Genomic DNA, 15,382 nt, shown 5'->3' with positions numbered 1-15,382 from the left:
ATAAAACAAAATTAAAAAAATGAATTGCTGCAATGATGCTCATCAAATGATAATAATGAAATTTCTTGTTAGCGGCATATCAGGTAATTTTTTTTTACTTATTTCTTTGAGTTTTTCTGTTAATTGAATATTTTAGATGAACATAATTTATTTTTAGAAAGATATTTTCATTAAATGTGTAAGTCAATATATATTTTATATCTATTGATAAGCATATATATTTACCCCCATGCATGTACCCACAGACCAGAGATTAAAGATTACTGTAGATTAAGGACAAAATGCCACTGGAAATGAGAAATAAATTCTGAGTAAGGGGGCCAGATAGGTACCCCTGTCTCACATGTGATGGCACATTTCTAAATGTGTTTCTAGGTGGGTGTAGCAGGGGTCGAAAGCCAGTCTGGGCTTCTGGAGTGGCTTTTGGTACTAGGGGAGCAAACTCTAAGGTAAAATATTGCTGATGGGGATTTTTGCTAAAAGGAAGCTTGGAGGAGAAGCAAAACCTCCATTGAAGCTTCTATTTAAAAAAATAGAGACTGCTCTTCAATCACGCATCTTGTGGTTGCTTATTGTCTCCGGCTGATGAGTCCTTGAAGACACACATCCTTCTGTACGTATTACTCAGAAGTTTCTAGCTTCCTGGGAAGTCTTTTTGGGTGTTTTGTTTGTTTGTTTGTTTTTCTGTAGTAAACCTTCCATCAGCAATTCTACACCATCTTTTTGTCCCCATCCTTGTTTGGCATTGTTATGCCCTTGGAGCAGAGAAATGATATTTCAAGTTTTTTTGATTTCTGCCATTTCTCATTTGTTGAGACACTGTGCTGGGAACTTGAGGTGAATAAAACTGAAATGGTTAATACCAGACAGTCACTTTCCTTGGTGAGTTTAAAGCCTAGTTGGGGAGAAAGCCATTTCAGCAGATGAAACAGTGATGGAAATGGATACCTCTGTTAATTCATGGCCGTCAACTTCATTTGGGAGACCCATGCTGGCCGTTTCAGTGTTTCCCAGCCTAGTTGCTTTCCATTTATTTAAAATGCTTTTTATTTCACTCCCAGCTGCTGATCCACCCCCTTCCTCCCTCACAGCTGATAGACTTGCCTCCTAATTAGAGAAATTAAAAGTCGTCAGGTGACAGATCTTTCATTTCTTGGCATAGGATTGACATGTTTCATAACCCGGGCTTACCCTTTGCCACTTCCCTCTGAGCTCAATGGAGGAAACAGCGCCTTTTCTTTCCAGAGTCACATCATCTCAGATATGGATTGCAAACCGTTAGGAGCCCCAACATAGCAACTGTCCAGTGCTCCCAAGGCTGCTCCCCACCTCTGTTGTCTGCCTCCATGTTTGTATGAAATTTTCCTGCTCTAAACTCTGATATAGAGAGAGAAAAAAGGAACCAAAAAAATCCCCATGGAATGTACATTCCCGTCTCCTTTCCGCTCTGCTTCTCTCCTTATCTTCACAAACTTTTCCAAAGTTTCCTACACAATCTCATTCTACTTCCTGCTTTCCTCGGGCTTCTGCCCTCATGACTCTACAGCAGCTGCTTTACTAGTCACAGGTACCAGCTAACAAATGCAAAGGATCTTCTGGCCCTGTGTTCCCTAATTTCTGTAGCTGCAAATGACTCATGTTTTCCTACTATTTTAATCATTCACTACCCTTCCCTTACTGTCTTCCCTTTATTTTCATCATGCCTCTCTGGTTCCCTTTGCCAGATCTTCTTCCTCTGTGCATTATCTAAATGTGAGTTCTTCAAGACTCAGCCCTAGCCCCTCTTAAGAATTTTCTCTCCCTTCCATGTGTCACCCAGCACATTTGGGCTAAGAACTTTCACACGTATATCAACAACCTAGAATCTCTCTTCTGAGATTCACACCCGAATATCTATACCTCTTCTTTCTGATTCCTTCACTTGTATTCTTAACATCTCACACTAAGCATGGCTGAATCTGTACACAAAATCCTCTGGTCTCTATAGTTCTACCGACACCTGTCCTCTTTCTTTCCACTTTCTGTTCACACTGAATTCAGAGTGATCTTTACAATACACAAATATGATTCTATCCAAGCCAAGCTTAAAATCCTTCCACTGCTCTTAGGACTGGCCTCACAGCATCTCTCCAGCTTCATGTGTTGCTGGTTCATCTCAAATCTCCCACGCTCCCTCTAAGTGCCTCTTCGTTCCAGGTCTCTGCAGAACCCTTCCCAGGTGGCGCTCTTGCATGCATTGTTGCTTCTATCTGCCTAGGCCTCGCCCTCCCCTCCTTCCCTCCACCCCACCCCCTTTTCAGTTAACTAACAGCCTCCCATGCTTTATTTTTTAACATCTTTATTAGAGTATAATTGCTTTACAGTGGTGTGTTAGTTTCTGCTGTATAACAAAGTGAATCAGCTATACGTATACATATATCCCCATATCCCCTTCCTCTTGCATCTCCCTTCCACCCTCCCTATCCCACCCCTCTGGGTGGACACAAGGCACCCAGCTGATCTCCCTATTCTATGCCAGCCTCCCATTCTTGAACCAGTGAACATGTCACTTATTCAGACAGTCTTCCTCATCCATTCCTCCCTCCCTCCAGGTCCAAGTTAGGTCTCTCCGTCATGTTCTTTCATAGCACAAATATGCACGTGATCTTCTGCGCATTTCCGACAATCGTACTTAAAAATATTTGTATAGGTACTCATTTAACGTCTTTTTTTCTCCATTAGAATATAATTTTCATGAGGACCATGGCAGTGTCTGTGTTTTTCACCTTTATATTCCCAGCACCAGCTCAGCTCCTGACTCGTGGCAAAGCCTAGGGAAATCTTGTGTTGTGAGGGTCAGAGCACAAGTGCAGGCAGTGGCTTGGCATTTCAGCCAGGGGATGGCTTCGCTAGAGAGGCATCAGGGGCTCACAACTGAGGAACACTTGCATCAGGTTGTTAGGGAGGGGACAGGTTGAAGAGAAGGCTTGGATGAAAAGATCCCAGTTTGAATGGCTGCATTAGAAAGTCTGTGGGGCATATTGGCGCAGACGTCCAGTAGCCTTTGGTCTTAGGTTTTCCTTTTCGAAAGGAAAGTTTCTGCCTCACCTCCCAGGCACTCCTCCTTCTGTGGAAAGGAATCTTTCTGGGAAAATGAAATTTGGCCTAATATTCATACAGATTGGCTTTTCTGCAGCAGATGGAGAATGAGGTAATTGTGCTCTTCTCTGGGCTAGTCTTCAAAAATATTAAACTCATGTTTTTGGAAGTCATTCCTCAAATTAAAACTTTTGATGTTGTTGTTTCGGATTTGGTCGAGCCATTTTTTTCTCTTGGCAGAAATCATCCGTTTAGATATATTCAGCACCACCCGTTCCCATAACACAAATATCATTTTCCTATTTTGTGTTTCTCCTTGGCCAAGGGCCTCTTAAACTCCCATTTCCCTTGCTCCCTGCCAAGATCTTCACTTTCTTCACTTTCACTTTCACTACTGGCTGGTTGGCCTCCTGAAGGTAAGGAGGAGCAGGCTGCTGTCTAAGAACAGCCCTACTCAATTCTCGATGCAGAGACGGTGCCTGTCTTATTCCCAGTTTTCAACAAATGGTTTGCAGCATCCAGTTTAGGACATCAGTGTCAAATTAAAATGTTGAATGAATTTGGGCAGTAGGAATTTGGGCGCCTTGCTTCTTTCCTCTACTTCACTTGAAAAATGGAGACAATGTCTCTCATTCAGCTAAAAGGATGAGCACTAAGCAGCCCGAACAATGTGTAAGGCACATCTTCGTTACTCAACACGATAGTAGCTATTAAACCAATACATGGGTGTTGCTGTTACGTAACACCCCAGGGCAATGTCAAATTCAGTAAAACCTTAGCTTTCCTACTTGGATAATGAATTAGTTAAATAGTTAAGGTTTCTAGTAATCCAAGAGTTTCTTCTCTTAAGTACTAAGACTTTAAAAAAAATTACTCTTAATAAAATGGATGTAAGTCGTTCTAAAAAACGTAATTCTTTGCCCAGACTGAACTGATTTAAGTGCTCTCATGTCTGTGGCTTTTGCAATCAACTACCATTTCCCCATGCTCTATATATTCCCTTGAAGTAATTTCTTCAAATCACCCCTTTCTCTTTCAACTTTGTTGTTGTGGAATTAAAATCTGATAAGTGCGCTTGTTGCTAGAACACTGTCTCTGATTAGTATAATCTCTTCATAAATAAAGGGCTGAGATCGTTCCTATGAGTAAGATCTGTAACACTGTGTGCATGGGAATTTTTGATATATTAGGGTTATTTAGAGGCCACTTCTTTTACATTTTCTTGTTCCAAAATAGCTTTTGGTCAGATGTAGTTTCCAGATTACAGTCTGTTCTGTGAAGTGAAATGCTGCTTTACAGTTTTCATGTCCCCACGTAACTGACCATAAATGGAGCAAAGCTGGTTGGGGCACTCAGATCAGGAATTAGAATAGCAGGGAAATGAGAGAAGGAAATTTTACTCCAAACTTCATCAAAGAATAAAGGAGGAAATGTTTCCTGTCAAGGCAGAATATAAGGAATATACAATTAGATAGCTTTGGATGAAAATAGAAGTATAAAGTGGTCCTTAAATAATATAATCTATTATATAGAGTGCTATTCTGTATGTAAGTTTGTCAGATAAATTAAGTGAAAAACTAGAGAAAAAAGAGACTGTCTAGTGACAGGGGGGAGGCAAAGCAAAACAGTTTCTGCAGGAGGTAATAGAAATCGACCTTGAGTTGTCAATAAGAATTTTTATTCCTTTGTTTATTCTGTTTTCTTCATCTACAATATTCTTCCTCTTGCTTCCACCTTTATTATGACAATAGCACTTTGCTGTGTCAATTCTTATTCCTTTTAGATTGTAAACATTTTGGGGCAAACAGTTTGAACTCCCCTTAGCTAGTTTTGAATGGGACCCAGAGCAAGAGAAGGCTCTCCAACAGGACTCAGTTACTGCGTAAGCTGCTCTGCTCCTTGGGCCATATGACCATTCAGATCCATTGGTGCTTGAAGTGTGTGTGGCGGATAGGGATGCTGTGGTAGGTGAATTGCAGCATAGGCACCTTTGGTGTTAGGCCTTGCCATCCTCTGTGGATAACTACCGTCCTTTGAAAAATAGCTTTTGGCCTGCTTACTGGGCCATAGTAGAGATTGAATGCTTAACCATGGGTGACCAAGTTATCATGTGACCGGAGCTGACCATCATGTTATCTGACCCACCAAGCCATAAAATTGGGTGTGCACAGATGCACTCCATCATCAGATGGAAGTAGAGTATATGAAATTGGGCTAAACAGGCCCTGAAGATACAAATAAGTTCCATGAAGAAGTGGCCCAAATGTCCATGTTCCCCATTCCTGTTACACTGCCTTCTCTTTTCCATCCTCCACCCAGAGCCTCATGGGGGAGATCCCTACGATCAGTTGACAAAAGGAGAGAAAACTTGGGCCTTGTTCGAGGTGATTGTACACACTGTTTAGGCACCACTTGAAAGAGGACAGCTGCAAGGCTCAGCAACGCGGTCTTCCGTTCACCAAGGCTGAGCTGGCTACAGCAGCTGCTGAGCACTCAATTGGCCAGCATCAGAGTCCCCAACAACACTGAGTCCCCAGTATAGTAGCATTCCTATGGGTCATCAGTCAGCTACCTGGTGGCAGATTGATTACACTGGACTTCTGCCATCCTGGAAGGGGCATGCTTTGTTTTTACCTGAATAAACACTTATTCTGGTTGCAGATTTGCCTTCCCTGCGCTCAAGGATTCTGCCAAAACTACCACCTATAGATATACAAAATGCCTTAGTCACAATATTCCACACAGCATTCTGATCAAGGAACTCACCTCACAGCAAATGAAGTATGGCAACGGGCCATGTCATGGAATTTGCCAGCCTTACCATGTTCTCCACCATCATGAAGTAACTAGCTTGATAGAATGGTAGAATACCTTTTGAAGACTCAGTTATAGTGTGAGCTCTGTGGCAATATCCTGGAGGGCTGGAACACGGTTCTCCAGGAGGCTGTAAATGCTCTGACTCAGCATCCAATATTGGCGCTGTTTATCCCCAGGATTCATGGGTCCAGGAGTGGAAGTGGGAGTGGCACCACTCACTATTACCCCTAGTGACCCACTAGCAAAATATTCATTTCCTGTCTGTGTGACCTTATAGTCTTCTGACTTAGAGGTCTTAGTTGTGAAGGAAGGAATGCTTCCACCAGAAGTGGAACAATGATTCTACTGAACTGTAATTTAATACTGCTGCCTGACCTTTTGGGCTTCTCATGCCTCTGAACCAACAGGCAAAGAAGGGAGCTACTCTCTTGGCTGGGGTGGTTGATTCTGACTATTAAGGGGAGATTGGGCTCCTCCTCTAAGGTGGAGGTGATGAAGAGGATGTCTGGAATACAAGAGATCCTCTGTGGTGTCTCTTAGTATTATCATGCCATGAGTTAAGTCAATGGAAAACTATAAGAACCCAATCCAGGAAGGACTACTAATGACCCAGACCCTTCAGGAATGAAGATTTGGTTACTCACCAGCTGAGGTGCTTGTTGAAGGCAAAGAAAATACAGAATGGATAGTGAAAGAAGGTAGCTATAAATACCAACTATGACCAGATGACCAGTTACGGAAATGAGACTGTATTTGCCATGAGTATTTCTTCCTTAGTTTGTTATGAATATGTGTGTGTGTGTGTGTGCGTGCATGTACACACAGAAATACAAAAACAGATTCATATTTAAGTTATGAAGTATCAATGAGAAGAATAAGCATTGTTTAAGGACTTTGTATCCTTTTCTGGGGAAAGGATTAGTGCATTTCCAGTTGTACACAGGATATCTGTATCATGTTAGCCAGGAGTATGACCTTGTTATTGTCTTTCTTTGGATATTAAGTGTGGTTGAAGGAGAGGTATATGGCTGCCGAGTTGAGAAGGGGTGGACTTGTGATGGTCAGTTTGCATCAACTTGGAGAATGTTTTTTGATGCAATTAATATTTAAGTCAGTGAAATTTACATAATCAGGTTGTCGTCTATAATGTGGGTGGGCCCCAATCTAATCAGTCAAAGGCCTGAATAGAACAAAAAGACCAACCTCACCAAGCAAGACGGAATTCTCCAGCAGACTACCCTTGGACTTCATCTGAGGCATCAGCTCTCCTGGGTCTCTGCCTGCTGGTGTTTGGACTAAAACTGCATTATTGACTCTCCAGAGTTTGGAGCTTGCTGTCCCATACTGCAAATTTGGACTTGTCATTCTTCACACCTGTGTGATCCAGTTCCATAGATGGATAGATAGTTAGATAGCCTACCTTCCTATGTATCTACCTACCTATTGGTTCCATTTCTCTGGAGAACCCTGACTAATACAGGAACCAGGGAGGCAAAAGTCTTTATATAATTGTCAGAACTTAAAATCTATGAAAACATAAAAAAAAATCCTTGAGCACTTTAGAATTTTCTTTTGTGAGGGAGGAAATTAATAATATCTGCAAGCCAACGCAGGAAGATAATTTAATCAAAACGGCATATTTGGTAAATAAAAATTCATTTCCTGTAATCGTATGAGAAAAGTATGAGAAATATTCATTGATATCATTTATACACAAATATTGGTGCACTTAAATCTAAATATAACCTAAAAACTCTTGGCAACTTTAATTTGTTTGATTTTTTAAGATTTAAAGCCCGGACTAACAGCTGCACCTTATAAGTCCTCAGTTATTCTTTGAAAGTTATTTCAGAATAACTATCACTATTAAAACATCTGAAGTTAGTCTGCTTATTGCATAACATTGTGCTATCATCTGAAGTGATACATGAATCTGAAATGTAATTTAGCTAAATGTCAAATGGTTTCTCTTGATAAAGATTACTCTTTTCTTTCTGAATAATGGGGAAAAGGAAAGAGCATGGGGAAAAGGAAAGAGTTATCACCAATCTGGATGTGAACAAGGTATTATACGTGTGCACTCTGTACCTCCTCTTCTGAGACGTGAAAATAATAATGATTTTTGAGGGATGAGAAGATTTTTTTGTTTTGAATTTTATTTATTTATTTTTTATACAGCAGGTTCTTATTACTTATCTCTTTTATACATATTAGTGTATATATGTCAATCCCAATCTCCCAATGAGGGATGAGAAGATTAAATGAAATAAATTTTCTTCATAAGTCTAATTTCCCTTTCTTTTTTATAGTTAATAAACATTTATAATTTTATAGTTTAACAATTCATATTCTGTATGAGTTATAGAATCTAGAATGCTACCAGTAGCAAAAAGCTTCAAGTTCATTCATTCTACCCAATATTTTTACATATAAGTAAAGAGTCCAAAGAGGATTTTCTTTACCTAGGTCCCCCTAGTTGTAGGGGAAGCTTTCAGAGATAGAATGGAGCAGAGTGAATTAAAAGCTCTGGAGTCTGACAGACCTGGTTTTAAATCTGCAAGAAACCACTTTCTAGATTTGAGACAGCAGAAAAATTATCTTCTTTGTGTTTCAGTTCCTTCATCTTTAAAATGGTAATAGGGAGTTCCCTGATGGCCTAGTGGTTAGGATTCTGGGCTTTCACTCCTGGGTCCCGGATTCAATCCTTGGTTGGGGAACTAAGATCCTGCAAGCAAAAAAAAAAAAAGAAATAGACCAGAAATTATACATATAAAATGGTAATAATATATATATCATAGGGTTGTGAGAATTAAATGATGCATAAAAACAGATTAATTCATGTGCAATAAATAAAGGACAAATTATAATCTATACAGTCATTCAGTTATTTCATTATTCAAGTTTTATGTACAAATAGTATGACACTTTCTTTCATCTGATAGCAACCCAAATTTCTGACTTAAATATCTTACCTGAAAACCCTCTTTAAGAATTAGTGTAAAGCAATAATGAAAACAATGGGTTACATAACACATGAATCCCGGTTTAATAAGTGGCTGTTTCCAGAAAATTCCTAACGTAAAATAGTCATCCATAAGTATGTGTTGGGCTACTGGCACATGAAGAAGGACATCTGGGGAGTTGTTTTCTCAGGATTAAAGAGGTTTTATGTTCAATCTTCCAACTTCTCTTATGAAATCTCTCTCTGAACAATAGCACAGGTTGTGTGTTATATGTTGAAATGAAACAGTGTAATCTGTTACTAAGAATTTTTTTACTCTGAACTACCTGACTTGTATTGGATTTAATGTTAGTGTTGCAAGTAACCAAATCAACAGGCTTAAAATCCCCTCTGACTTCTTTTCCCCTTAAAGCCCTTCATAGTCTTATTTTTCCCAACTCCCTAGTATACTCCTGCTGCAATAAGAAGGCTGGTCTTTTCATCTCAAAATCACATACCCTTTCTTATTTGTGCCTATCTTGGCCTGACCTTAGGCCCAGTGTTTGGCACATAGTAACAATAAATGGTTTACTATTATTATCACTATTATTGTATTGCCTATGCTCAAGCCTTCATTCAAGGCCTAATCGAAATCCCTCCTCCTTCTCCTGATTTGTAATCTGCCTTCCTTACAACTACTCTTAATATTAATACTATATTATACTCCATTCGCTCACTTTATAACCCACTTTAGTTTCCTATCTTAGCTTTCCTCCCTCTCCATAGAAGTTTTTAAGAACTTATATATTTTACTTTATTTACAATTTTAAAACTATGTTTGAGAGCATTCTGTTCATCTGAACATACACAGGTTCAAAGCCATTTAAATTGCTGCATTGCACTGAACTGGTAGACTGTGTTTTCATTAATGAGGTCTTCAATTTGCATCTGATTTGATGGCCACTGAGTATTAGAGAAGAGCCCTGAATTTGGAAATTAGTGCTAGGTGTCCTACTATTCACTGTTCTACCTCCAATAAGACCTAACCTCTAGAGACTTCCCTTTCTCTATGAAAGACTTCTATAGCCTTTTTCATCTTTTTAGTTCTAAAATAATGATTATGTGTGTATATATATATATATATATATATATATATATATATATATATATATCAGTCACATTGGTGAGTGACACCCAAGAGTCAGGATCCAAGTGCTGGGAACACAATGCAGGTGTATTCTCATATCTGCTTTTAAATTCAAATGTTGCTATATCACACATCATGTAGTCTCTGAAAAACTCCTTTGTACACTCATGAGAGAATGAGAATGAAAAAAAGGAAGATAAGATCTTCCTGCTGTTATGGAAATAGTTTTGACCTTGTGGACCCCCTAAAAACTATGCACACTTTGAGAACTGCTGGGTATAGGGAAACAACCAGGTCTCTTAGGCAATAATGGTTCAGGACCACAAGGAAAATGACAATATCTCCCTCTTCAAAGAAACACCCTTGCATTTCAGTCACGTTACAGATAGCCTATTTTACTGCAAAAACTCTTCATTGGCTTATGCTTCTCCCATCTCCAGAACAGCCTCCTTCCCTGCCCTCATCTCTCCCTACGGAATAACTGTGCATCTTTAACATCAAGCTCAGGTTTCTTCTTTGTGAAACTTTCTCCACCACTCCAATCCCTCTGACTGAAATTGACCACATCTTCTAGACCTCATGTACTGCCAGCCTGTAGCATTTGACTTTGGTAAGGTGTGCTACCAGGAGCCTGGGGTTTGACCCTTGACTCAACTCTGCTATTTATTGGTTGCATGACCCTGAAAAAGTTTTCAAGGTCTTGGTTTTAAGTGCATTGGTTTCCTCATCTGTAAAATGGAAACCTCATAATGATTTTGTGAAGATTAAATAAGACAATTTCTGTAATATACTAACAGTTCCTACCAGATAATAAGAGCTCAGTGAATATCATCTATTCCTGTGTTTCTTGTTGTCATAATTATTTTTACATTTCTGCCTCACTTAAATTAACTGTATTCCCCAGATCCACCCTGGGGATACTTGAAACATAGAGACCACTTAATCAGATTGATGAATGAATTAAAGAATGAAGAAATAAATTTTGTAGGTTTTTTTGTAGTTGATTAAGTTCTTTTTGATGGCTTAAATAACAGCATATTTTTGAAATGGGTCAGCACAAAGGAGTGCTAAGAATTCTGGACCAAGAAGGCAAGGTGCTTACTCAACTGCAGATTACCAGCTAATAGATCTTACACAAGTAATAGCAGCCTTTCAGAACTTCCATCTGAAAAATGAGCAAATACTTTTTTGCTCATTTTACAGCAATTTTGAGCGGATCGAATAAAAAAAAAACTACACCCAAAAGCAAGCCCCAAACTGCAAGGAGTCAAGCAAATATAAAGGATTGTTGTTGCTATCAAACAGAGTTAGTTGGCTATTTTAATAATGTCTGCTTTCTAATAGACATTAATTCTTGATTTTCTTAAGTGAAACATTATTTTCTTCTTTTTTTTTTTTTTTTTTTTTGTGCTTCTACGACGCTTTTTCTATCTTTTTTGAATTATTTTTTTTTTTGCGGTGCGCTCGCCTGTCCCATTGCGGAGCACAGGCTCCGGACGCGCAGGCTCAGTGGCCATGGCTCACGGGCCCAGCCGCTCTGTGGCATGTGGGATCTTCCCAGACTGGGACACGAACCCGTGTCCCCTGCATCGGCAGGCAGACTCTCAACCACTGCGCCACCAGCGAAGCCCTATTTTCTTCTTTTTAACAATTAGATATTATCAAGGTATGAGTGAACTTACAATTCTTTGTTACCAAATGTGGGACATAGAAAAACTGAAATGAAAATGACATATTTTATGATTTTACTTTACAAATGATCTCTGTGTTTCATCATTCCAGGTGCCTGTGGTGGCCATACTGGGCTCAGGTGGGGGGTTCCGAGCCATGGTAGGATTCTCCGGTGTGATGAAGGCATTGTACGAATCAGGAATTTTAGATTGCGCTACCTACATTGCTGGTCTTTCTGGATCTACGTGGTTAGTATACATTTTAAACCTTAGTTTTATCATCCTAAATCCTTAGCATTTATCTACCTGAAACTTAGAAAAGAAATGAGAATTTAGAAAACTGATATTAACTTCAAATTACTGAAATATTCCAGCTTGATGCAGTAATTTGTTCTTAAAAATATTTTTTAAGGCAAATTCATACTTAATGATGACTGTTGTCATAAGTTTGCTCCCTTTAAGCCCATTTGTGACTTAAAATGTAGTTAAACATAAAACAAAAAAATAGGTCAATTGAAATAATTCTATAGAAATATCTCAGAAGTGGAATAACATACTCCACCCATAATTAATTTAATCTTCCTATAATTTACTGATTTGTAATCTTGCAGCGATTATGTCTAAGTACATGATTCGCTAGGTATTCATTTTCTTCTTTAAGGCAAATAGAATGAAATGCAAGATACCTCAGTATACAGAAGAAGGAAACAACTTTTGAATGAAGAAAGGCAATAAATTTCACTGATTTATATCTAATTATGAAATTAATCCTTTAAATGTATCTAAGCTCAGCTAAATTTAGAGACAGTTAAAGCATCTGCATGTATAATATTTGTATGCTGTAGATTTGCCTTTTCAAGAATATATTTATAAAACGTTTTCAAAGACAATACTATGTACTTTTTGGTTTGCTTACCTCACATAATAAGTATATTGAAAATCATATATTTAGTCCTTGCTTAGATGTCTCAAATAAAAGTATCACCTTATCATAGAACCTCTGATATTGGCTTGTAAGGCCTTTTAGTCACTCAGCCATGATAAAACTTATCTTTTATAATATTTTATTATACATAAATATATAACATATGTATTATATAAGTATATATCATATAATTACAATATATATAATAATATATATTATATATGTCTATATTTTAAAATTTCTGTGTCTTCTCATCCTGTGAGATGGCTATGAGTTTCTTCATCTTTCAAGTAAAGAAAATATGATTCAGAAGGCAAGTGATTTGTCCAAGATCAGAAGCAGAGCCAACATATAGACTTAGGATTTCGATCCCCTACTCTAGGTTCTTTCAACTAAACCAGAACCTTCTCTTGGACAGCTATATATTCTACATCAGTGGTCCCCAACCTTTTGGGCACCAGGGACCGGTTTCATGGAAGACAATTTTTCCATTGGTGGGGAGATGGTTCAGGAGGTAATGCCAGTGATGGGGAGAGGCAGATGAAGCTTCACTCGCTCACCTAATGCTCACCTCCTGCTGCATGGCCGGTTCCTAAGGTCCGCGGCTCGGGGGTTGGGGACCCCTGTTCTACATAGAGATTCATATTTAAAGAGTCTATAGTTTCTTAAATATTTTGAACCAGTTTCTTTAACTAAAAAACAAAAACTTAGAACCATGGTTGCCACCTTCTTTGTATGTACTCTCAAAATGATTTGTCTTTTTTGAAAGAAAGGTGTAGCCCATCATTATTCTTTCCTTTGAAGGAAAGAGCATGCACCTGCCTGTTTAATGAGTAATATGAATGTGATGGAAAAACTTGGACCCTTAGATTAATTCACTTATTCAAGCATTTTATTATTACTCTTCAGGTAGTTTTCTTTATCTGTATTCACTGGTTTTTAGATCCCTGTGATCCATCACTGACTAATACATTGCAAGAAGCTTGCTTTCTTAAATTCATCTAACAAAGAAAGACCAGGCCTTGAGTGCTATTTTAGTGGTGTAATAGTGTATATTTGTGTTTAATTAGAGCTGCAGTCATTGCTTTGGTTATAGATTTGGGAAAACATCTAAGATCCCCTCAGGGTTCTGAAAACAAGTCCTACAAAATGTAATTAAGAGAATTTTAGATGTTACAGGCCAATCATTTAAATACTATAGGCCACCTTCAATTCCTGCTCTATCCTTCAGTGTCTAATTTCCTCAAAGGTTAGCCTTTTCTTTTTTTTTTTTTAAATGTATACATTTTAATGTTGCAGGAAGTTGACTTTAGAATTAGCCTATCTCTTTTTTTTTTTTAACATCTTTATTGGAGTATAGTTGCTTTACAATGGTGTGTTAGTTTCTGCGGTATAACAAAGTGAATCAGCTATACGTATACATATATACCCATATCCCCTCCCTCTTAAGTCTCCATTCCACCCTCCCTATCCCATCCCTTTAGGTGGTCACAAAGCACTGAGCTGAAGCCTTTTCTTAGTTATTCTATTTCCTTAAAATCCATGTACTCCTAAAATCCTACAATCATTTTTCACCAAGAGGCCACATAATTTCCAAATATAATGGTGTCTTTTGAAGTTCTTATTCTCCTCAACTTTTTGAGGGGAGTCAGGGAGGATGAAGTTGGGAGTTGAGATATTTCACACATTCAGTTGTCCCTCTTTCAAATCCCTCCTACCATGCCTTTCCCCCCCCATCCTCTCTGATTGCTCTCTCCTCATAGCTGTCTTTTCTACTTCCACTACTTTTTTCCTTAAAATGAGCTTCCCTCCAGGACCTGCCTTTTGTTCTATTATATCAACACATCCTCCCTTGGTAATTTCACCAATTTCTACCACTTCAGTTATTACCATCAATAATTTAATTTGTAGTTCTTCAAAACATCCAAAAACTTACTGGAAGAAAGAAAGAAAGAAAGAAAGAGAGAAAGAGAGAGAGAGAGAGAGAGGAAGGAAGGAAGGAAGGGAGAAAGAAAACCCTAATGGACAATGCAAAGTAGCCATCAGAGGAGAGAATCAAGGGAAGATGAGTTTGCAGAGGTCAAGTGTGGGAGTGCTTCACAAAGTAGTGGGTATTTTAATAGAGGAAAAATCTATGAGAAGCTTTGCTTAGAACTGGGTTTGGAGATTTCATGGTTTTAGTGAAAATTACTAGATAAAGTAAATGAAGGGCACTTTTGATCATGAAATTACAAATAAGAAATGAATAGGAGATGAAAGGAAGAAAGGTGGGAATGTGAACCTTAGTAGGAGCCATCTATTATTTCAAGACAGGGAATATAGGACCCAGGAAATGTTTTTGTTTTATTTTGTTTTCAGAATATAAAAGACTAGAGCATTTTTGTAGAAGTCTGAGGTGAAGGAAATAGTGTAGAGGGATAGATAGAAGATAAAGAAATAGATGGATCTTGGATACAAAGAGATTCGGGCAGAGACAGGACAGGACAAGATAAAAAGCACAAGTGAAGCTATTAACCATGGAGAAAAGAGACACTTCCTGAGACAAAATAAAAGGTGGTCAGGATGATTCATATTAACAATTTTCTCTCAAACACTATAGGTGAGAAGGTAGAAAGTTCAAAGGAAGGAAGTCAGAAACACTTGGAAAAAGAAAGTACACTCTTGTGTTGTATAAGTTTTTATATTCTGCTGATACATGACCATTACCTGGCACAAATTAGGTAATATGGAAATATCTGGAGAAGGCTTGGACCTCCTGTAAAGTTTTCTGTGATCACAAAAGAGAATTTTATGTAAGACAAAGC

The 15,382-nt window shown here is 38.4% G+C and overlaps 1 protein-coding gene across 1 annotated transcript in view; it reads left to right on the top strand.

The window, feature by feature from the left end:
- PLA2G4A (phospholipase A2 group IVA) overlaps positions 1-15,382 on the top strand; it is a 153,025-nt gene that overhangs the window by 87,726 nt on the left and 49,917 nt on the right. Inside the window, exon 8 of the mRNA XM_029229716.1 lies at positions 11,766-11,902. Coding sequence (XP_029085549.1) covers positions 11,766-11,902 — 137 coding nt within the window. The remainder of the gene's footprint in view (positions 1-11,765; positions 11,903-15,382) is intronic.

This window comes from Monodon monoceros, unplaced genomic scaffold (genome assembly GCF_005190385.1).
Source record: "Monodon monoceros isolate NGI ecotype Baffin Bay Population unplaced genomic scaffold, NGI_Narwhal_1 Super_Scaffold_18, whole genome shotgun sequence".
NCBI lineage: Eukaryota > Metazoa > Chordata > Mammalia > Artiodactyla > Monodontidae > Monodon > Monodon monoceros.
The sequence above is the reverse complement of the archived record's forward strand: the minus strand, read 5'-3'. Positions and strand labels throughout refer to the sequence as shown.